This window comes from Rhamphochromis sp. 'chilingali', assembly GCF_963969265.1.
Source record: "Rhamphochromis sp. 'chilingali' genome assembly, chromosome: 19".
In the NCBI taxonomy this organism is placed as follows: Eukaryota; Metazoa; Chordata; class Actinopteri; order Cichliformes; family Cichlidae; genus Rhamphochromis; species Rhamphochromis sp. 'chilingali'.
The window spans coordinates 8,333,331-8,357,332 of record NC_137946.1 but is presented as its reverse complement, the minus strand read 5'-3'; the positions used below and the strand labels follow the sequence as shown (position 1 = coordinate 8,357,332).

General features: G+C 41.6%; 3 protein-coding genes across 9 annotated transcripts in view; 2 read left to right on the top strand and 1 right to left on the bottom strand.

Annotated features, from left to right (window-relative positions):
- The window catches only part of specc1 (sperm antigen with calponin homology and coiled-coil domains 1), an 81,932-nt gene extending 74,107 nt beyond the window's left edge, over positions 1-7,825 (top strand). For 2 of the 7 annotated variants that reach the window (XM_080867269.1, XM_080867268.1), the window contains 2 exons: positions 691-750; positions 5,913-7,824. In XM_080867269.1, the coding sequence (XP_080723395.1) occupies positions 691-750; positions 5,913-6,002 (150 nt within the window). In that variant the 3' untranslated portion in view covers positions 6,003-7,824. Of the gene's footprint in view, positions 1-690; positions 751-2,373; positions 2,516-5,912 lie in introns of those variants that run through there. The other 5 variants (XM_080867271.1, XM_080867267.1, XM_080867273.1 and 2 more) reach the window with 4 other exon arrangements.
- Positions 7,826-8,241: 416 nt separating this feature from the next.
- adora2b (adenosine A2b receptor) lies at positions 8,242-21,061 on the top strand. Its single transcript, XM_080866789.1, has 3 exons — positions 8,242-8,424; positions 8,581-9,058; positions 17,571-21,061. Exons 2-3 carry the CDS (start codon positions 8,736-8,738, stop codon positions 18,292-18,294), a joined length of 1,047 nt encoding a protein of 348 aa, XP_080722915.1. The 5' UTR covers positions 8,242-8,424; positions 8,581-8,735; the 3' UTR covers positions 18,295-21,061.
- Positions 21,062-21,200: 139 nt separating this feature from the next.
- The window catches only part of zswim7 (zinc finger, SWIM-type containing 7), a 36,177-nt gene continuing 33,375 nt past the window's right edge, over positions 21,201-24,002 (bottom strand). Inside the window, exon 5 of the mRNA XM_080866790.1 lies at positions 21,201-22,009. Coding sequence (XP_080722916.1) covers positions 21,899-22,009 — 111 coding nt within the window. The 3' untranslated portion in view covers positions 21,201-21,898. The remainder of the gene's footprint in view (positions 22,010-24,002) is intronic.

Below are 24,002 nucleotides of genomic sequence, written 5' to 3'. Positions count from 1 at the left end.
CTCACTCCTGCCCTCCTTCACCCCTTTATCATACGGAATTTTTAAGAAAGATGACATTATAGGCGAACCTGTATTTTAGGTGAAGGTCTGCAGCTGCAGAACTAATTATTAAGAATTCATAATTTATCAATTCGTCATCCCAGCTGTGATGATGCCTCAAGGCAGTTAATATGAAGGTTTGAGCGATCACAAGAGTTTCTATTCATGAGTCGGGGGGGCCTGTGCTCTCGGTACGAAGGAAAGAAAGAGAAAATTTTAACCCGAGTTTAGAGTGAAGCATAGCATTCAGTACGTTGATGAGTTTGACTTTCTATCAGCAGTGCTCACATGGAGGGGTTACTTTGTTCTTTACACTCATCATGTGCTTTCTGTAGAGATGTAATTATACAAACACAAATAGTTTTGTGTTACAGGCTTCAAGGGGATCCAAATTGGATTTCCTGATAGCTCTCAACCAGTATGGCTTTAAACTTATCAGATAAACATGAGTGAATATGCAGCTGACACAAAAAAGCAGAGGCTTATGTAGGCTTCAAACGGTCTCTTGGGATATTGTATGGTTTATTATGGTATTTGTGAGCTTATTGTTTCTGATTCTTCCTCCATGTGTAGTGTTGCAGAATGACCGAGACGTTCACATTTTCTCTGTTTCCTGATATGAGCGTTTTTTGGGGTTTTTTTTTTCTTCAGGTCCGGAATCTGACTCTAGCTTTCCAGGCAGCTGAGAGCATTGGCATCAAACCCTCCCTGGTGAGTTAAACCACACCAGACCTCACACAAACACAAACACACTTGGAAAACACAGAGCTTTTGATTAGACAAACTGGAAACAGACCACTTTGATTTGCTAAACTTTTAAGATATGAAACTTCAGAACAGAGATTGGCCCAGAAGTGTGTTCCAGTACTCTTCCTTGGAAATAATCTTTTCTTATATGGGGAAAACAAATCGTTATCGGCTCTTTTGCTCCACTGAAATATCTAGACTTTGTGAAAAAATTGCCCTTCAGTGTTTGCCAAGTTATAAACAAAGCTGCTCGTATTTATTTTAAGGAACACGGGACTATCAGCTTCTGGTAACAAAGCTAGTATAAATTGTTCAAAAACAGATACTTCAACATTTTTTTTTATTTATTTGTTTGTTTATTTTTTGGCCCTTAGGTCCCCAGTTTCAAACCTAAGGGCTAAACTATCTGGGACATACCTTGTCTCTCATCCTGTGACAGCTAGGTCAGGCTTCAGTAACCCCACGACATTAAGCTGGATAAGCAGTGAAGAAAACAAATAACTGGAATTTTGGCTTAGTTTGAGTTGGATACCAAAGTGTGTTTTGTTCTTTCAGCAGTAGAAGGATAGTGGCACAGTGGTTAGCACTCATATCTCACAGCAACAAACTTTGGGTGTTTTTTATGGGTCCACTGCGGAGGCCTGTTGCCTGAGAAGGTTGCGTGCATGGTCTACAAACAATGTTTAGAGGGGTGGTACGTGTCAAAAGAACTTCCACATGAAGGTTAGCAGCCAAGGTTGTCTGCAGCTAGATGATGGATGTTAGTTGTTACCTGTCAGTGCTGTTAGTGTTGTGGTTGATTGGTACAGATAGACTGAACACTTTCAGTTATGAAACAAAGTGGTGACGTGAATGCCAAAATCATCAGTTTCCTGCTCTCTGCTGCCTGTCATTATATAGGAAATACTGAGTGGTTAGTCAAAGGAGTGATCACACACACATTTTAACAGCAAGTGTGTTGACCTATTTTTTAAGAACATTTTAGGCTTCTCTAAAAATTTGATATTAATAACAAGACAAGAAACGGTATAAGTTAAAACTAAGAAAGAAATCGTAGTTTGTATTTTTTGATTGAGAAATAATATGACTCATAAACTATTGCTTATCTTTCTCAGAATATTGACTACAATGGTTTGACTAAATTTTTGTTGCTGCAGTAGTGTGGACAAAGTGTGTGGTATATCTTTGCTTACGTAGCCTTAACCGCACTAATGCCCACACAGTGGGTTTGCTTTTTCAGTTTAGTTCTTATTGTTTAAAACAACTTAGTTTTCAGTAGTAGTCCAAGGCACCCCAGCCATCCATCATGGCCCAAAGACATGCACGTCAGGTGGATTGGTGACTCTAAACTGGCCCTAGGTTTAGAGTCACCATCAGCTGTGAATGTGAGCGTGAATGGTTCCCTGTCTCTCTTAGGGAGCATTGACCTTTGACCTAAACTAACAGTGGCCATGAACACAACAGCCTGACTGCACCAGGACAACATAGCTCATTACTACAACCCCATTTCAAAAAATGCTGTAACACTGTGTAAAATCTAAATAAAATGATGTATCAAATTGCCCATCTGCCGGCCTCTATTTCCAGATGTTTACAGTCTGTTGCTGATAGAAGAGGAGATGATGTCAGTGAGAAACATGTCCCTATTTCATGTTTCACGTTTTTTGAAGTGTGTTGCTGCCCTCAACTTCAAAATTACCTTATTTTTTTCTTAGCGGTACATTTTCTCTATTTAAACTGTTGATATATTTTCTGTGTTCTATTGTGAATAAAATGTGTCTTTTACTACAAGAATTGTAATTGCCTTCTGTTTTTGTTTATATTTTAAACAGAATCCCAACTTTTTTGAAGTTGGGGGTTATATAAACTTCACCCCAATTCTGCCCTAACTGCCTAGTCTGAGCTTTAAATAACACAAAATTAGTATCATTCAGTCTCTTATGTCCTCCCTTCCTTAGCTCCTTCTCCATCTGAGAGTGGATTTATCAGACACTGATCCCGCCCCGCATCTGGACCTTTAACCTGCAGACACACTGTGATAGAAACTGCACAGAAACACTTTGTGTGTTTGGTGTTATTTCCTGCACCCACTGAAATGTTGCACTTTAAATTAGCTACCAGAGAAAAGGTACAACTTTCATGCTCACACCCAGTCTAAAGCAATGCCAGGCTGCACCACATGAAAAATGAAATCTCTTGGTATTATTTATTAAACTGAGATTTATCATATGTGAGTACTCCTTAAACTGGAGGAACGCCATTCCTGATATTTTTTTAAGCCCAGGCTAAACCAGTTCTATGTGCATTTTGTAAGAAACAAAAGTACAAGTAGTATACATATAAATCAATAACGAAGTGATCACCTTTAGGGTACTACAGGTCACCCAGGGTGGCCTTAACATCTGAATCAACATCTGAACTTCAAGACAAAGAGCTTTTTCACAACAGCCATTGTAATGGAAAATATAAGGTAAACACAGGTGTTAGTCACGATACACAGCCTTTTTTAATGCCCGTGTTTATCTAATATTTCATATCACTGTGGCTGCTGTGAAATAATGTCTATGCAGGCCAATGTTGGGCTTCTGTAGGAGTCCCTTTAGGATGTCTGCTTGGGACATTGTAAGAACAAGAACATTGCAAGGTGATTGATATCACTTGCTTTACCTGTGGCTTTAATCTTGTGGCTGACTGATGCAGACTGAACACTTTCAGTTATGAGACAAAGGAAGTACTGTGTGGGTAGCTGAGCCATTAATTGGGAGGTTTGTTTGAGGTATTAAAGTATTAAACTACTACTTTAATGAACATTTTTAACCTTGATTTCTCTGTAAGCTTGCAAATTATTAATTTGGGAAAAAAACCTCCTTCGTCACTGTGTACGGGAATGTCAATACTTCTCACAAACTCGGCTAATCTTATTCATTGAGTTGGTTAGATAAACCTTAGGCCTTGCAAAATGGGGAAAAAAAATCATAATCCCGTTTTGGCTAAGATGTTATGTCTAAAGTTTGTTTTCTGCAGCGGATGTGAGTGACGTCTTCTTCCCTATGCAGGCTTACCCACACGAAAGCACAGACGGAGGCAAAACAACAGCACTGTTTTAGAAATCGTCCTTACGAAATGATCAAAACCGATCAATTTTCGAAGAAGACGACTTCTCTCTGACTATATTTTGGGATAAATCAAATATTTTAGTTATGAGTGTTACTGCCACATGTAAAGACTAACTCATTCCATTGGTCATAGACCCAAGTTATTCCTAAACACACACACCCACACACACAGACACACACACACACAATCACTAAGGTGTGTACAGTTTGTGTGCTTTCGGGCTTTTTGCCATGTTTTTTCCTTCATGCGTATATGGTACTCTAAACACAAACGTCATCAGCTTTAAGTGTGTTGACACTAAAGAGTTTAATGCTAACCAGGTCAAGTTTCATTTCTTCCAGGACAAAAAATTAGTGGCTTTGCTGAAGTAATCAACTGAAGTTTGGCAGCCTGTGGGAATAAGCTTTACCAGAACTACTGAATTCTGATGTTAAACACACCAAGAGCTGGACCTCAGTAATGAAGTGAATTGGGCATAAATGGAGCACTGAGGCTAAAGTTCACATTACTTTGTCTAATCAGTCTCCATTACATGCTTGTGGTTCCAAGCTTGGATACAGAAAAGTTATTCCCATGTCTGTCAGTTGAAAACACTATAAACAAATAAATAGCTGCATCCTATCTGGTAGTCTCTGCTGATGTTTTTTTCAGTGTTAATTAATCCTTTATAAACAGCCCAGGAGGATATTTCTCATCCTGCCTTTAGGAGGCTGAGACATCACGAAGCTTCTCTGTAAATCTGAGCTAAGGGGAGCGGCTCGATGTGGAGTCATGTGAAAGCCTCGTTCGCTGTTTGAGTCACCGGTGTCTCCAAGCAGCTGACTACTGACAGCTGCTCGGAGACTCATTACGCTGTAGATTTATATTTTGCGAACTGCCCTCAAAATGACCCAATTTTCCACCACGTCCATCTTCAGACTTCATTAACATTACTCGGGAAATGCATACAGTAACTCAATAATGAAGTCAAATATCCTCTACAGCCAACCTGATGAACGCGACTTAAACCAGTGTTCTCAGTTTTCTTTTTCTTTTTCAGTTTTCGCCGTCGCAAACAGAAAAAAATTAAACTAAACAACTTGTCACAGACACTCTGCTCTGTCTGCTCTGTCTCTCTTCAGATATCACACTTAAACACTAAAAGCTCCAAGATATGAGTTTTATAATAAAATGAGGATTGCTGCAATTCAATTCAGTTTTATTTACATATTGCCAAAACTACACCAAAAATAGTCACCTCGAGGGGCTTTATATTTTAAGGTAAAAACCCTACAATAATACAGGGGAAACCCCAACAATCATACCACCCCCTATGAGCAAGCGCTTGGTGACAGTGGGAAGGAAAAACTCCCTTTTAATAGGAAGAAACCTCCAACCAGAACCAGGCTTAGGGAGGGTCACCCATCTGCCACGACCAGTTGGGGAATTCAGGAGAGAGGATGAAAAACACATTGTGGAAGAGAGTCAGAGATTAATAATAACTAATGATTAAATGTAGAGTTGTGTATAAAACACATAGTGAGTGTAAAAGGTGAGTGAAGAAGAAACACTCATCATGGGAAGTCCCACAGCAGCCGCGGCCTTTTGCAGCATTAGTAAGTAACTATATGCTTTATCAAAAAGAAAAAGTGTTTAAGTCTAATTTTAAAAGTAGAGAAGGTGCCTGTTTACTAAATTTAAACTGGGAGTTGGTTCTACACAACAGGGACTGAAGGCCCTGCCTCCCATTCTACTTTTAAATATCCTGTCCGTACTCTCACTGCAGCCTCTTGGATCAACTGAAGACTTTTCAGGAAGCACTTATATTTATGTGACATTTAGATTTCATAGAAATAATTACCACCCATTTAATACACTTTAATGCTGACATGTAGACAAATACAAAATTTTCTTATAAAAATTGTGTCTGCTTGGCCTGTTGGTAGCACTGTTGAAAATGAAACGTCATTCCTTAACTACACTCAACTTCCAAACTGCTGTTCATTCACACCTATCTCTGTCCCAAACAGGACATTAAGGAGTTGATGAAGACCGACAGGCCAGACTGGCAGAGCGTCATGCAGTACGTCTCCCAGATCTACAAGTACTTTGAGACCTGATGGGTATGTAGGAGGAGCTGGAGCCTGATGAAGGGTTTTTCTGTCCCATTTTGTGAGCCCTACAACCTCTTTTGAGACCGGGCTGATGATGCCACGTTACCCCTCCTCCTGCTCGACACTGGAGACGTGACCGAGGAATTCTGTTATTTAAAGCTGCCAAATCCACAGTCGCTGCTCACGTGTTCAGACAGAGACTGGAGTCACTTTTCAGAGACTTTCAGCATCAACCAAGCATTTGATCCACAGACACACTGATTATGCTGAAAGACACTATTGAAGCTATGTAGCAGTTGACAACACAGTTTACAGAGACTTGACAAGTGATCCAATTTCTTTTCTTCCCTCTGTACAAAAATCAATGCGTCGTTAATGCTTGTTCATTTTTCAGATGCTGGCTGCCTCTCATCATTAGGTACAAGGTGTTTTTTGTTTTTTAGTAATACTGGCTGCCAGGAGACAACTGCCCAGTTTTAGAGAACTACAAAGTCTGCACTAAGTGGCTGTAGGGGTGGTGGCAGATCATGGCATATCCAACAGCCCTGCAACGTGAGAGCTCGTCTCTAACTCAGTGAAAAAGTAGATGATTTTTCCTTTCCTTTCTTACACTTATGCTACCTGCTAATTATCAGCGTTGTTTGTGTGCCAACTGACCGTTAAAAAAAGTGCCAAATTTTCACAGCCAATGCTCTGCTCGTACGAGGACCATCTATGCATGATTTAAGTGTGACCTTTCTGCCTGGGTGCACAGCGTGACGTCTCCTTTCTGTCAACATACTGTTACTAGCAAACCCGTCTAAAACCAGCTTTTGGTAAACTGGCTGAAACGTCGCTCACGCCTTATTCCGAGTGTTTTTAAAGAGTTGGGCTTTTCTTTGAGCCAAGCTTTGTGGCGCATAAAGCATTTTCAACTGATAAGTTTCAGTTTTTCCTTACAGAATGGACAAACAATAGTTGTAATGAAGTAACACTTAAAGAGTTCCTGAATAGTTTTCTTAAAAAAATGTTTTATGAATACAGATTGATCGCTATTTGCTTTGTGTACAGTATTAAGCACTGCCTGACTTGAACCATCATGCTGTGTCCTCCTTCGGTCTCTTAATGCTTTCCATTAAAATCCTCTGAACTATGGTTACTGCAGCTGTTTGCGCAACAGGTTTGTATCTGTATTCTGCATGCTGAAGTACAAAAGAGAGCTTCTAAGAGCTGAGGACTCAACACTTTCTCTCTGGTATACAGGCAAGCCTCTGTTTGCAGATGCCCTAATGTTTTAACAGGTCAAATTGTTATTTATTTGGCAGACATACATACTACAGAGCGAGAACGTGGACAGATACAGTATGCAGCAGTTTTCTATTCTTACATGTCTGATGATATTGCTTAATAAAGGAATTTCAAGATTTTTTTTAAATCATTGTCAAGTTCAAGTTCTTTTTTTTTTTTTTCAGTAAAGCCTCCGTTTTAGTGAACCAGCCTTCACCCTGTGTTTTAAATGCGCTCCAGTGACCGCTGTGTTGCTATAAAGGTTTTAACTGCTTCCCCACTGCGCACATTAAAGTTTTGTGCCAGAGCCCACTTACATCAGGGTAAGTGGGAACTATCGGGACGCATTCCCTGCTTTCGACAACACGCCTTTTCTACGTTAAAATATTTCTGTGGGAGTCGTTTCCCATGAAGTATGGGGCTATTTAAATTTAACTGTCTGAATGCAGTAACTGATCGTTGTAACCCAGCTGTACATCCTTCCTCTAAGTAATATTTTCCCACAGCTGTCCCTGTGTGCATCCAAAAGGTAATCCTGACCTTAAGAGGATTACGCATGGATCAATAACAGACTCGACTCTGAAAGAGGGAAAACTTTACTTTGTCTGCACAGAAAGAAATCTCTCTCCTTTGCATATAAACTATGACTTCATCGCACGGGTTGACGTAAAGAAAATGAGCAACTCTAGTTCTGAGTTTGATTTCTGTGCCGTCCCCGAACGCACTGATTGGAAACAGATGCGCGCGCATGCCATGCACGTAGGCAACCAAAAGCTATTCTTCCGTTAAACGTAATGCACGTGCAGCCCATCACTGAATGCGATTTAATTGGCGCGTAATTACGCACGACGGATTCTCCCGTTTGATTCCACTTTCATAACTGTAACTGCACGCGAGTATGCGTGCGTTTGAAGCGTGTGCGTTTGAGGCGTGGCTTTCAGTGACACAGACCCCCCCCCCCCCCACACACACACACACACACACACACCTCCTCCCTTCCCCTTTTTTCTTGCGTTTCTCACTCCTCTTGAAAACTACCATTGGGTCGGAAGTTGGGTGACACTCTGTCTGCGATACGAATCTACAGATGCCGCTTAAACGCTCTGCAGATCGCCCGATGTTGGTGTTATAAGGGCCAGAGACGATGAAAAGGTTCATTAAGGTGGGTAAAAATGTTAATTGTGTTGACTTTTTTAAAATGATTGCAACAGGCAGGAGGTTTAACGCAGTATTAAACAGCTATTATAGGTTTGTCAACTTTGCGGTGAGGATAAGTTCCTGATGTGTGGAGAAAAAAGTAATCCTTTCTTTTCTACAGATGGCTGATTTTGCAGTTCGCACGTGTGGAATATTTTTGGATTACTTCAGAAAGACTTGTTTTCTCCCCTGGGACTAGAATCGGTGTTGTGGGTGACCGTCTCCTCTGCCAACAGCCTGCAGCTTTCAGTCCTTTTCCCCCCACACTTTGCTGAGATGATTACGTTCTTTTACATCGTGATTGAAGTAGTGATCGCTGTTCTTTCCGTTTTCGGCAACGTACTGGTGTGCTGGGCTGTTGCGATCAACACCACTCTGAAGAACGCCACCAACTATTTTCTGGTATCTCTGGCTGTGGCTGATATTCTCGTCGGGTGCCTCGCCATCCCCTTTGCCATAACCATCAGCATCGGCATACCCCTGGACTTTTATGGATGTCTCTTCCTTGCCTGTTTTGTCCTGGTGCTCACTCAGAGTTCCATCTTTAGTCTTCTGGCTATTGCAATTGATAGATATCTAGCCGTTAAAATCCCTCTCAGGTGAGTGTTCATTTTGTCTGTCAGATTAATCAAGAAAGAAAGAAAGTTAGTTTTACAGCTGGGATCCCTGCCTGAACAAATCAGTGTGAAGACACTGAAACATCAGACCAGAATAATGATTCATTAAGGCTTTATTTACTTTTAAGTTCTTCAGGCAGTATTTCCTAACAGGAATGGTACATGTGTTTAATGCGCCCTGGAAGTTTGATATTTTATTCACATACTTGCTTTCATTCTCCCATATCTTCATAAAAGAGCTGAAAGTAAGTGCCCTCAACTATGCCATGTAGAAAAAGAGAAGCAAAGATCAGTATCAGCTCCGTGACCTTGTGATTCAGTTTCTTGCTGAGCTCATTGCCCCGTGTAAGAATAGCTTGGTTAAAGCCTAAGTCTGGAATGATAATCAGATGGCTTTAACAAACACTTTGAACTGACCCTTTTCACCCTGGGTTACATAATCTTAAGGTTGTCGAGTCAATGCCACCTTTCTGCATGCGCTTGGTTTCAAATCTGCATCATCTGAGTGTTTGGTCCTGTTCCTTTAGCTGATCCCCAGCTGATGTTTCCATCTGAAACCCCGCAGCTCGTGAAAAATGCAAAGATAAGTCATGCAAATGTATGATGTGACACATCAGGCGAAGCTGTGAGATCAATACCTGCCAGAGTGTGTCACTTCTCCTGAACTTCATGGCAAGGCCGCTAAGCTCCACAGCGCAGCCCCTGAAAGTGCCTGCAGTCCACATGAGGAAAAACGTAGAGATGAGCTGCCAGCAGGGACAAGAGCGCTGCTGCCTGACATTTCTTCGAATAGGAAAAAAGCAACAAAAAACCCCCCAAACAAACAAGCTTTATTATCAGATGGGGATTGTCTCTGTGCTGGTGGTGGTGTTCTTAGCGTTTCACCTTGTTAGTGAGTTAGACAACAAGCAGTGTAGTGACTGTTGTGAGAAGTGGATGTTGTTTTTGCTGCAAGGCTGTGTGACTGAAATGTGCTGTCATTTCCATTATACTCAGATGCTGGCAAGAAAGGACAGTTTGACACTAGTCTGGGATGAAAGTTGTCTGCCACTAACCTTGTGAAACCCCCCTTCTGTGCTTCTATTTTCACCCTACAGATGGAAAATGACATTTATCATGTTTTACATCCTCATAGAGAAATAGGACTTTGACTGCCTTTGAACTTCCAGCAGCTCCATACGTTCCCTGTGAACAGTGCTCTCCATGACTTTCATAGATTGAGCTTGAACTGAAATGTACATACTGTACTTTTCATAATAAGATCAATGTGCGTTTGCCAAGCTCACATTGTCCATACACTTGTGTGTGTGAGTTTGGTCAGTCTGACAGCCCCTGAGGACGAAATTCTAACTCAGATAAAAGTGTTTTTGCAGATGTTTTTTTTTTGGAAGTGAAAGGCCAGCAGCAGATGTTTTAAGCCCCACAAGATAACAGAGCTGCACACCCACTCAATGCCCGCCTCAAGCCCCCGGCTTCCCTGTTTGTCATTATAAGAAAAAGACCCTCTGGCTATTTTGTCCCTCTGTCCTGTAGGTTTCAAATGAAAACAAACAAACAAAAACAAAACAAAACTTTATGCACATCATTGAGCTCAAACTATGATCCCCACCCACGGCGGCAGGACAGCCCCCACTGTGGTCTGTGAATGCAAGCCCCCTCTCGCCTCGGGCTGCTGATTTTAAACTGATCATGTTTCATAAAGTTAATGGAGCGTTCCTTGTCTTGGTTCCAGCACATGTGTATGTTTACTGGGTGTGGTAAAGTGTTGGTGTTGTTGTAAATCCAGCTTTAGTTATGTTACAAATGATGAAAAATGCATGGCTGCATTAGGGGCTGAAGAACCAGGAAAGGCTCTTTTGATGGCTGGAGTTCAAACAGCTGATCCATATTTATGGATTGTACTCATGGAGAATGATGGGAAAACAGGGTGTAGATGGAAAAAATGCTTAAAGATGCAGGCATTCAAAGAGGGATGGAGCACTCTCTGAATTTAATGAAGGATGAGTTATGCACAACAAATGCAAGTGAGTCAGTGAGTCCCGAAATGGATCAACTGTAGAGTCTGGAGAAACCATCAACACTGGTTGAATTGCAGAAAGATTCTCAGACTATGGTTTGAAGAAGAGTGTGTCTCAGTCTGATTTAAGACTAATGTGGCATCTGTGGCTCATCTCAAACGATCAAAATCTGATGTTTATCTCACCACAAGAGCAACAGCACTTACGCACAAGGACCGATTAGTGCAACATGAACAACATTTGGTAAATACACATATTAGAGTTGGGTGATAAGCTGGATACCACGCTGGTGTCTGTGTGCTGAAACTGCAGCTGGGAGAAAGTGAAAGCGAACTGGCTCAGTCCCGAAGCAACAAAACCTGCCCGCCGGCACCTCTGAAGCAAACTAATTAACCTGCTAGATCTCATTTGTTTAATCTGTGTGAAACAGGGAAATACAACACGTGGCTCAAGCTGTACACTTAACTCACAGATATGAGTGTTGTCAGCTTATTCTCTAAGGGAATACCGTTAATTACCAAAATGTTCCCCTGCTCTTTTAGCAATGTTTCAATCTTCTTTTGGTGACTCACCAAATAGTATCTGCACTTTACCGTTTCATGGGTGTGAAATAAAGGCACCCCAACATAAAAGGTCATGTTTCAAAAAATAGACATGGAGGGAAGTATCGCTTTAGTTGTGAGTCAGCAAAGTGCAGGAAATACGGTGCTGAGTCAATCTTCCCAATGAAGCTTTACAGAGAGGTTACATCTGCGGGATAACGACTCAGCGATTATGTCTTTATTGGAGTGAAAACTCTTTACAGAGAGGTTACATCTGCGGGATAACGACTCAGCGATTATGTCTTTATTGGAGTGAAAACTCTTTACAGAGAGGTTACATCTGCGGGATAACGACTCAGCGATTATGTCTTTATTGGAGTGAAAACTCTTTACAGATTCAAATCTGTTTACCTTATCTGCTAATTATGTAATGGAGATGCTCTGTACACACCATTCGTCATGCAAATGCCGCACAGCCCTGTTTGCATGTATGGTGGCAATCTGACTGAAGTTTAAAAATCTCCTGTTTTCTGCTGTGAACAACCCACCTCTTAGATTGTTTTTGAAGCTGGGCTACAGACACAGCCATACATTTAGCTGGGTATTGTTAGTTTAGACTGTGTGTGTATGTGTAGGTTTGTGTAGTCTGGTATAGGTCAGTGGCCCCAGGGCGGAAGCACATTGACAGGGATGAGAGGAGAGATGTATGGAAAATGGGCCGGGGAGTGTGTGTGTGTGTGTGTGTGTGTGTGGGCGGGGGGGAGCACAACACAGATAGATGCCACCATGCTGTCGTCATGCCAAAGCTAATCCGTTCAGCCAGTCGCTGCTTCCACACAGAGAAAGAGAGAGTGGGAAGTGATGTCCAGGAGATGGACCCTCTGGGAAATGGACCCTGTCCTGCCTGCTGTATTTTGCGATTAACACTCGGAGGGAGCAGCGGATGGAGAGGAACATGGGAGAGTGGCGGTGGAAGTGAGAGTAGGAGTACAGGTCATCGTGCGCTCTGAAGCTTCCTCTCCTCCCTCTTTGGCCAGAATGCTGTATTATTCATGGACCTCAGGGCACCCGCTCATCACTCTGCAGGGAGTCCAGGATGCAGACAGCGCTGCCGCACCATTGATGAATAACTGATTGTTCAGACTGGAGCCCGAGCGTTAGTGAGGCTGCTGTAGGTTCAGAAAGAAAAACAAATCTGTTCACAGTATGCTACGAAATAAATAGGGCAACTGTCAATTAACTTTCTAGCACCAAACTTTTTAGCAGTGGTGAAGAAAAGGCCACACCATTGTCTGCCCAGCTACATGTGCAGGAGAGAGTTCTGAGGCTTGTGGGAATATCAGCTGACCATTAGCCAACCAGTAGTTGTAGATGACTACGAAGTATTACAACACAGGACTTCTTTTTCCTCCAAACACCCACTGTTAGGTAGACTGAACTAGTGATTAAGAAAGTGTGCTGTTACATTAACATGACTTTAATTTTACTAGCAAACTCCCTAAGGGAAGCCGCATGTATTGCAAGCTGAGCATACTTCCTCATCATGTCTATCTTTACAGCCTGTGGTCGGATGGCACCGCTGTTATTTTTACAGTGGTTCGGAAGTCTTGAATCACCCTTTATTTCTTTACATTTTGGAGGGGAAATGGTTACAGGGATTTACCAAAACGTGCAAACCTACACGAAAATACAGAATAAATGTCAAAAACAGAGTTTGTACAATTCCAACAAGCCTGAAAGTCAATATTTGATATGATCAGCTTTATCCTTTAACACAGCCTGAACTCTCTTAGCTCCACCCTGTCAAGATGACTTCACACTGCTTCAATAACATTGAGGTCCGGGCTCTGGGGAGCCCAATCCATAACTGATGGTGCTCGTCTGTGTGTTTTTCCACTGCCCACAACGGAGAGAGCTTCACTTTTTAGCTGATAACTCTTTGGGAATCACCTTGTTGGTGCAAAAATACTATTTTATGCAAGCCAAATACTTGAAAAAGAAATTGGAACAAATGATTTTTGCGACAGGTTAAATTGTAAATGGCCTGTATTTATATAGCGCTTTACCAGTCCCTAAGGACCCAAAAGCGCTTTACATATCCAGTCATCCACCCATTCACACACTGGTGATGGCAAGCTACATTGTTGTTAGTGACAAAGTGCCTGAAGGCACAATTTATAATTGCCTCCTTACTAAGTGCCTTTAGTAAGGAGTAAATACCTTTTTTATTCTTCTTAAAGGTCAATGTTGAGCATCTTAACAAACAAAAACAACTAAATAAACATTCCTCAGGACTCAACTGAAAATGAGTGAAAAAGCTGCCAATGTCCAAAGGAAAACTTCTCTGTTGCTCAAAACCACTTGAAAAAAGTTTGCTTGGAACCAAATATTTAAATAATTGAGGGGTGGTTCAGGATTTTTGCACAGTACTCTGAATCCCATAAAGAGACCAGGGTGATCATGGAAGACACATAATTAAGTCCACAATTTGTAAAGGCTTGCTTTACATAGCCAGTGGGCCATGCAAAGAGTGGTGAGAAACAAAAAACACATAAAGCATGCTAGTGACCGTTTTTGCCACGACGTACCAGAATATCAGCTTCAGTGCTCTCTGGAAACAGTTCTCTGGACGTTTACTGGAGGGATGAATGCAGTTTCTCCAAAAGATAAGCCCTCCTTTGGTGCTCGGATGGTGGTGGTGAAGGAGAGTGCTGTCTCATGTGTAGTCCTAAATGTCCTACAGGCATTTAATTCCCATAAAATGTAATGACTGTGAAGACCCCAGTGTATGAGTCACATCAGACCATGCAGTGACCCCCCCCCCCCATGCCCTATGGATACAACAGACCACTCCCATCAGGGTAGAAATGTTGCATCACAGGGTAAAGGTGATTACTCAGAATAACTTCATATTGATTTGCAGTGACCCTAACCCTCTGAAGGGACTAGCAGACCTAAACCACACCCCCACAGTAAAGCGAAGACAAAAGATCCTCTCACCATACAGACAGGGATGCATCGTTTCGATCTAAAATATCCCTCCGCTGTGGATTTTGCTTCTCTCCTGCCCATTTTGGCCTTGAAAAGATCTTTTTAAAGCACTGGACTATTGTTGAGCTGCAGTTAAGTACTAAGACTTTGACTCTGTAACTGTCTGTTGATGATGACCTCCTGAACTGGCAAATGTGAAAGCTCATATCTGCTTCAGATGACCTGTGAGAACAATGTGAGTGATGGGGCCAGACACTAGGTGAACGTGTCCCCCCTGAAACAACACGACCATTTCCTCAATTTGTCTCCCTCACTGGCTATTTGTGGCCCTTTTGTTAGTGCGTGTTAGCATCTGCACGGACCTTCCTTTCACCCTTGGCTGCTTACAGTGTGTCTGGTTGGTTCAGGCATCCAGGATGTGAGAGCCTAATGGGATGCGAGGACAGTGAAAAGCAGAGCAGAAAAGGTGGCGGTCAGCTCAGGAGGCCGCAAACATCACTGTGTTCAGGAAATGGGACAGAAAAAAAATGGAGAATGAAGAAAACTGGGAACTTTGCAGGGGATTAACACCTGAACCATGTTCAGTAGTTTATTTGGAGTGTATAAGCTGAATGAAGCGTAAGTGAAATTGCAGCTAGGGTGTAGTTGCCATTTGTCAGGCATCTTGTGTGCACACTACTCAGACAGAACCCTCAATTACATCAGTGAGAGCACTCCTGAAGCAGACTACTTCCTGTTGTGCCTCACATGTGAGAAAGGACAACTTTAAGCAGCTTCCCGGACCAATTTTCCCCACACTGTCCACAGACAGTCCATGTGTGGCAACAGCATGGTTAACAGATCATTTCTCACATGCACAATTTGATTTATCAATAATATATATCAGTAATGGCTTACTAATATAAAGTTAATGTTTATTTTTAAAAAGGGCTTATTAGTCATTGACTAATGATTAGCTCATTATTAGCTAATGGCTTAAGAATGACCTTTAAGTTCTCATTATCATACAGCGCGTTGCAGAAAAAAAGTCACATTTTAAGTTATGATATATTGTGGTCATGTACTGCGCAGCAGGCGAGGTCACATGGATTTTCTGTGACACCCCCACCTGTGTTTTTGTGTGTGTGTGAGTGGAAGGGGGGTTGTCTGTATGTGTGTGAGTCATTACCACACACTCGCTTGAATCACTTTGAGGAAACAGCAAATTGTGCTTCAAGCGCATCTCACATGATGGGGACAAAAACGGGACGACGGGAGTGACTCAACCGCGCATTTGTGATGCACGGCCTCACACACATGCAGTTATTCATTTCATATCCACAAGCCACGAAGACGGTTGTATGAGAAACACACATTATCTTGTTGTCAGCTCAAGACTGATTTAAATAATAATAAAATCGGCACCATTTCAAACGTCTGTCACTTTAGTGGTCTGCTGGTGCAGCCTGTGAAACAGCATCCGAGCGCAAACACGTGAACAGGCTTAAGTTTAGTTTCGGTTTTGTACTCGTGGAATTAATTTAAGCACAGCTGTGTGTGAGAAACACTCAGAGATAGCAGCAGACTCAATGCTTTCACTCTGAAGCCGACAATGTGCTCCTGATCAACGCGCACCGCCGCAGTTACGCTGCGCTTCTGTACAACACCGAGAGGATATGGAAAGGCTCTGACTGTTTATCTTTTTTTGTCTTGTTTACAGTGGTGTCATTTTAGAGTAGAATCTGAGCTGTGGTTTCCACTAGTCACACACCATCACTGCAAATTCAAACAAGATGACAGGATGTACTGGGATTAGAAAGGTCCTCATCAGGATGTACAAAATCAATAAAAAACAAACAAAGATGCATTTATGTATCTTTGAATCACTTTCACTGCTGTATATAAAGTAATGCAAGTGGTCTCAAATTAAATTGTAATGCATCTGTTGTAATAATAATCTACTACTACAGAATAAATACCAAGTTGGAGACCATTCTACTGCATTGATGAGTTCTTGTAGGGAATTGATTTTGAATTGGTTTTAACAACCACTAATCATCACTAAACCAAACATCTGTGCGCGCACACACACACACACGTGTATATATATAAATAAATACATTTTGGAGCTTTATACAAAACCAACGCTGAAAACCAGTAAAGCTTAAGTTGGTTTTCTTTTACATTTTTGCTTATATGCATATTTAAACCTTTTATTTTGTTGGTGTGGTTGTACATTGCGGATTTCCACTGCAAGTAAGACAAAAGTTTACTATTCTCTACCAGTTTTTCCCCTTTGTTGTGTCCTAATTCTTCTTGGGGGATGCATAATTTTAAGTCTTCTTAAATAAACAACACCAACAATAAACAGCTAGGTTGTTAATATTGTTAAGAACACTATATATGAGGTGTGTGTTTGTGCAGGTAATCCCTGTGACCGAAAAGCTCTTACTTCAGATTGCTCTAAGCCAGGGGTGCCCAATCCCGGTCCTCGAGAGCTACCGTCCTGCAGCTTTTAGATGCATCCTTGTTCCCACACACCCGAATCAAATGAATGGCTTGTTATCAGGACTTTGCCAAACATGATGGCATGCTGAAGAGGTAATCAAACCATTTGATTCAGCTGTGTTGGAGTAGGGATGCATCTAAAAGCTGCAGGATAGTAGCTCTCGAGGACTGGGATTGGGCAGCCCTGCTCTAAGCACTTGACTTCTATGTCAGTAAGACTGTATATTGCGAATACAGTCGCCTTAAATAACCAGCTCTGGTGGTGAGCATCTACCAATCCTCAGCTGGCAAGTGAAGGGATCCAGCTGTGGATGAACTGTGGGGTTGTAATAAGATAAATACAGATTGTTTTTAACTGTGAATCACACACAGCTGCAGTAAAAGAATAATAATGTCCCTTTAAGTGTGATATTTGTGCAAAACCTCAGTCAGTAATCTCTGCTGTGTTTTGTCCAGGTACAAGGAGCTGATGACGGGTAAAACTGCCAGAGAGATCATTGCTATTTTATGGATTCTCTCCTTTATTATTGGCCTCATCCCATTCTTTGGATGGAACTTGAAGTCTAAGAAATGTGGTAACAACAGCTCTGACACAAGCAGCACTATGAACGCTAGCATCACAGCAGCGCCGAGTGCCACGGGGGACTTGCCACGGAGCTGCAAGCTCACGTGCTTGTTTGAGAGCGTGGTAGACATGCATTACATGGTGTACTTTAATTTCTTTGTCTGCGTGCTGCTGCCACTGCTCATCATGCTGGGCATCTACCTGAAGATATTCAACGTGGCCAGGAAGCAACTGAGGCAGATCGAGCTGAAATGCGTGGGCAACGGCGACAGCCAAAATCACGGGTTGCTGCAGAAGGAAATCCGAGCTGCCAAATCCCTCTCCATCATCGTGGGACTGTTTGCCATTTGCTGGCTGCCTGTCCACATCCTCAACTGTGTCACGCTGTTTTACCAGAAGCTACAGCTGGAGGTCGTCATGTACGTGGCCATCATTCTGTCTCACGCCAACTCTGCAGTAAACCCCATCATCTATGCTTACCGAATCAGGGACTTCAGGGTCACATTCCGCAAGATCCTGAGCCCCTTTACATGCAAAAAGGAGAAGTCCCTCAGCTCCAATGGCAGCAAACGCAACAAAGACCAAATCAACATGACCATCGACCCTCTGCTATAGGGAACCGTACAGGAGTATTATGTGTGTCAATTGTTGTTTTAGTCTTGACTTTCCCAGTTTTCTAATGTTTACAGAACAATGGTATGATATGTAAAGATGTCAAACGCGCCTTGAATGTGGACATTTAATTATGAACAGTGCAAAGTATCAGGGGCCAAGCAATGATATGTTTCATAGCAAGTCTTACAAATCTTTTCTATTGTGAAGGATATACACACACACACACACACACACACACACACACACACACACACACACACACACACACACACACACACAGGGGTGCACATAAGTGGTCCACAGGTGCGCATTCGCTGTCAAAATAGAAGATGCGCACCAAATAAGAAATTGGAACGCGTGTTTGCATCCATATAAAAGGCACTGTGTTTGTCCGCTACAGTGGGATTTTTTATTTTTATTCATATATATATATATAAATAAATAAAAAAATTTTTATTTATATATATATATATAAATATATATGGACATTATTAACATGTCCATATATAAAGCTAACTGGATTTGTTGGACTGTGAATGGGATCCAAACTAAGAAAAATTACTGCTTATCATCTTTATGTTGGATTATCATTTTGAATCCAACATAATGTTACAACTGCAAACACTCCTCTTTACTGCCATTATATTTTATATTGTCAACATTCAGTGCCACTGTTTATTAACTTATTTATTACAAAAATATATATCTTTGAGAATGTAAAGTTCAAAAAACAAACAAACTTGTGTGGCTACATCTGTACTTGTGGACCTAAAAGGTACAGTATGTCCGTGGTTACTTTTGGCTTGTGAACCTTTAAAAGTTGAGCTCACACTCTTACTTATCACACCTTAGTATGCAGACAGATTGTTTTTATAGTTTTTATTTAATTATAGGAGGAGCTAAAAAAAAGTAACTTTCATATCAATTCAAAATTAGAGTCAGATAACAAATGTAACATCTGTATGAAGCAGAAATGTTCTCAATGTTGTCTGCTGCTCAACTGCTCAACTCAACTAAGTGCCAGTGTTTGCAGGTGTTCTTGTGAGTGTGTGTGTGTGTGCGCGTGCGCAAGCAGAAGAGCTCGGCAGTGCAGAGATGGAAGAAAAATGCACTTTTCTGCTTTGTGGAAGTTATGGTAACTGATTTAAAAAACAAAAACAACAAAACAGGGAGAAATGGAAAAATTAAAACATTTTTTCTTCCACATGAATCACGATTCATAGCCACAGGGTCTTTTTGGGGAGAGGGGCAAAAATTAGCTCTACTCCAGTGGCTATTATACTGAGTAAGCACTTTCTGGCTCCTAGAAGTCGTAGTTAGAGGACCACTTGGAATTACCAGGATTTCTGCATTGATTACTTGCAGGGTTTAGTTTCTGTAGCCAATGTGAAAATTCCAGATAAACACAGATGTTAATAATGTCCATAGACTCTTGGCCCATAAGTGTTACTGGATACCCAAGTTGTCTAGTGTTTGATATCCATTATCCAACTTTAATTTGGTGTTACTCCCAGTTTCTTCTTTTTTTTTTTCCTGCAGGGAGAGACGAGCAACACTTTGGAATTTCCTGTGCGTATCTCTGAGACTTTTTTGATTGAATCTCTTTTTTTTTGGGGGGGGGGGGGGATTTTCAAAGTCCTATAACCCACACCCTCTCATCTCCTTAACTGGAGAACCTTTGTCTTCAAGTAACTTTTAGAGTAGTTGTGAGCACAGAAGTGCAGTTAGGTTTTCCGCCCTGGCACTGTGAGCGATGAAAGTACAGTCATTTCTTTGTAACCACTTTATTCAGATTCTGTGCATCTATATTTGTGACCTAGATAAAGATCAGACCATGTTTCATGGAGAATCGATATAGAAATCCTTGTAATTCCAAAGGATTCACCAACCTTGTCTTGCAGCTGCAGAAAAATAGCACAATTTGATTTGAGCGAAGGCAGACCCATTAATATGATGCAGTTCAACACAACACGTGTGGTTGTGCTCTGCATGATTTACATTTTCAAATGCTCAGGAAGAGGAATAACTGATTGCACCCTTCATGGAAACATTGCATCTGTGCAAAGCTGCTTTCTATTGAGCCACATGATGACATACTGTAGATACTGTAGCAGACCTGAAAGCCAAGTCAAACTTGATTCTTCAGATCATTGCAATTTGATTTATTATTCTGTATCCAAGCAATTAAAGGCATAAAGCATCACTGCTTTGATTTATTTGGGAATAAATGAATGTGACTTGCCTCAGGAGTACAGCTGACAATGCCCTCCCCCACATAGACAGTCTCAGCTGGAATCCCGAGGCCCTCTTAGTGAAGCCAGTCGTCAAGACTGCACCGACATTAGCTTTTTAATTTAAGTAAACATGGCCATTTTAACTGAGTCTAACTGAAGTAAAAAAAAGAAAAAGAAAAAAAGAATAAAGGATAGGGTAACACTAGAGAAATAATTTGTTACACACTCTCAGTGGTGCTCATAGTGCAGCAAACCTCACAGAAGTGTTGCTGTAACTTTCAAAGCTCAGCATATACAAGAGCATGTAAGATTAACCAGAGCACAGCGGTTTTATTTGAATTCTCACACCTTGAGTGAAAATGAGCAGGTGTTTTGGTCAACAGAGACCCATCACTACACAAATGCACTGACATTTCTGATCATTTCCTGTTAGCTGTGCTTCACTGGTGGTGTCGAACCACGTTTTGTTGATGTTAAAACAAGCGTAGCGTCTGCCTCCAGTGCTTCATTATCTCCCCCACTTCATTTGCTTTTGTGTGTAGTGATCCACCTCTGACTAAATTCAAGGGCTAAAATACAGGAGTGTGCAGTGTTTAGTACATTCCAATGGAGACATCTACACTGTAAATGCACTGTAACGTTGTATTACTGTCTATGTTGACTGATGTGTGTAAAAAAAAAAAAAAAAAAAAAAAAAGTACTGTAGGTGTTCAGCTTTTCTCAGCCAGCTATCGATGTCAAACTATTGCCTTCTTTTTCAAGTTCAACAGTAAGTCGAAATAAGTTGACTGAATTCAACATTCCTGCCTTTCATTTCGAAGTACCTGTCTGTCAGAGTTGCTACTAATCAGGAAAAACTTCCTCTGTGGTCAAGCTGATGTTCAAGTTTTCCAGAGGCCATTCTTTGGTTTCTCCAACAAAACTGCTAACTGATATTGCTATTTAACATGATAAAAGCTGTATGTATGGTGAACTATTTTGTTAATAAAGGCAATGTTTATATTGTTAAACGCCAGCTTTTTCCCCCCCAAGGTTAAAATTGCAAACCATGTGACAGTCTAAATTTCCCACACTGGAAAGCTTCTTAAGTGCTTTCAGTATGAAGATGCTGCCTCATGAACTGACAGTTTCAGATAAAAGGAGACCAAATATAGAGCAGTCCATATTCAGCAAACAGATGTTATTTCCTTGAAAACAGATTAAGAACTCTTCCAAAAGAAAAGATGAATAGAACAACATCTGTGGTCTTTCAGAGAGACATAACAGCGTTCCCTGCTGTGTCATGAATGTCACTACACTGGCTTCTATCCAGGATGCTCGGTGCTCCGGCGCATGCCTCTGCAGGGCCAGGTGTGTCGATCTACCTGCAGTCACGGGTCCATCGTCCCACTGAGCAGCAGGGACATCTGCTGATCAGATACGCTTTCCTGCTGAGTCACAGCCATAGCCTGACTCAGGTACACAGCCAGGATATGTTTGCACTGAAAGAAAAGATCGCAGACACAGATTCATTAGATTAACAGCAGAGCTGGTGTGATTAATGAGACGGATATGAAGCTGTAATGACATGCCAGTAATTTAAATTCAAACATCTCATGTATACACCAGACTAGAAAGGAGCAGTTTAGTTTGGCTCTAACCTGTTGGGCAGGGATAGCTCAGTAGAGTGGTGACCCCATGATTGGAAGGTCGGGGGTTCGATTCCCCTGAGGTACCCCTGAGCAAGGTACCGTCCCTACACACTGCTCCCCGGGCGCCCAGTGGCTGCCCACTGCTTCACTAAGTGAATGGGTTAAATGCAGAGAGGAATTTCCCCACGGGGATCAATAAAGTATACATTAAATATTCCAATGAACTATTGTATAATACACTGAGCGTATTAGTCAGTAACTTAGAATATCTATATCTAATTAAAAATGTTCATAAATGGAGACACATGGAGAGCAGTTATGATAAAGAGGATTTTATTTGTGTGTGGACGTTTGTGTACAAAATAAGCAGTAATTCCAGTAGCGTAATGTTTGCTGAATAATAAGAAGCTCTGCAGCTCTCAGGATCTGTGAACGTGTTCATTAGCCCCTCTTATTATCAGTATAAGTTACTCATTGATTTGTTTTCCTCTTCAGCCTACTGCGTAGGGCTGGGCCATACAGTGTTGGGAAGGTTACTTTTAAAATGTATTCCATTACAGAATACATGCCCCAAAATGTATTCTGTAATGTATTCCGTTACGTTACTCAATGACAGTAACGTATTCTGAATACTTTGGATTACTTAATATATTATCATGCTTTTTACAACAACGTGAATGTACTATTGCTGTGTGATTTATTACTATTACTGAAGGTCCGCGACTCCGAACTGTAGTAAAGGGACCTCTGACTAATACGGCGGGGTCCCTGTCGGCTCGTAGCCGAAAAATAGCTTTACTTTGTTGTGTGGGTCAACTTTTCTTGCGAGAGACAGAGAGAGGCGTTGAAAGACTGCTCCAACGGAACTTATTGTTTTCGGAGGAAAACACGAACACGGTGTACAGTCGAGTCTTAATAGCTTACTTACAACTGGGCTCGTCAGGCACTCTTCTTGGCTGCAGTGGTTATTATTATATTTACATGCTTCCAGCTCCCGTTTTTGCTCGATGACAACTCGTACCTTTCCACTCCCCTTTTTCTCCCTCCTCGCGCTCACAGACCCATAACGTGTGTGGCAGTCCATTCTCCCTGCAACACGGACTACACTGCCCATGATGCTACATTCTTTAGAGCTATGCTTGTAGCATTCTGCCTGTTAGCTTAGCACAACAACAACAACAACAACAACAACGAAAAGGCGCTCTCTCACCCAGGAAACACACAGTCGCAGAGAGAGAGAGAGAGCGTCGCCCTGTAACCATGGCAACCGTAACGCTGCCGCCTGGAACAACAGAACGTAGCTGTCAAACAAAACCCAAACAGTCCTGACCCGCGACAACATGAAACAGGAAAGTACCGCAGTGTAATCCATTTATTTCAACAAAGTAACTGTATTCTGAATACCACCTTTTTAAACGGTAACTGTAACGGAATACAGTTACTCATATTTTGTATTTTAAATACGTAACGGCGGTACATGTACTCCGTTACTCCCCAACACTGGGGCCATATCATAACTTTCATGGTATAATGTTGGACAACAATAAGAAAATGAAATATCGTGATAGAATATGGGTAAAACGCGCATGCGCAATGCCTTTGTTTTCATACGCAAAAAGCATGGCGGCGACGGAGAATGAGAAGGGCGAAGGCGGAACGTTGAATGAAACGGATGAATCAGAATTGGTTTGTAAAAATGCTGCAACTTCAGGTTGCTGGTTTGGCTTTCGTCCGTCAGACACACAACAAAGCAGTATTTTTGGTAGCGCATGCTAGCGGGCCATCGTTATTACGGTGTTTTTTAGAAAATACAGCACGCTTAAAATCAATCCTTTGATTTTTC

Bases quoted from the DNA above. Each gene is read 5' to 3' on its own strand.
- adora2b (XM_080866789.1), top strand. From the start codon at position 8,736: ATGATTACGTTCTTTTACATCGTGATTGAAGTAGTGATCGCTGTTCTT. The intron at 9,059-17,570 runs GTGAGTGTTCAT...TGTTTTGTCCAG, and splicing joins GCCGTTAAAATCCCTCTCAG to GTACAAGGAGCTGATGACGG.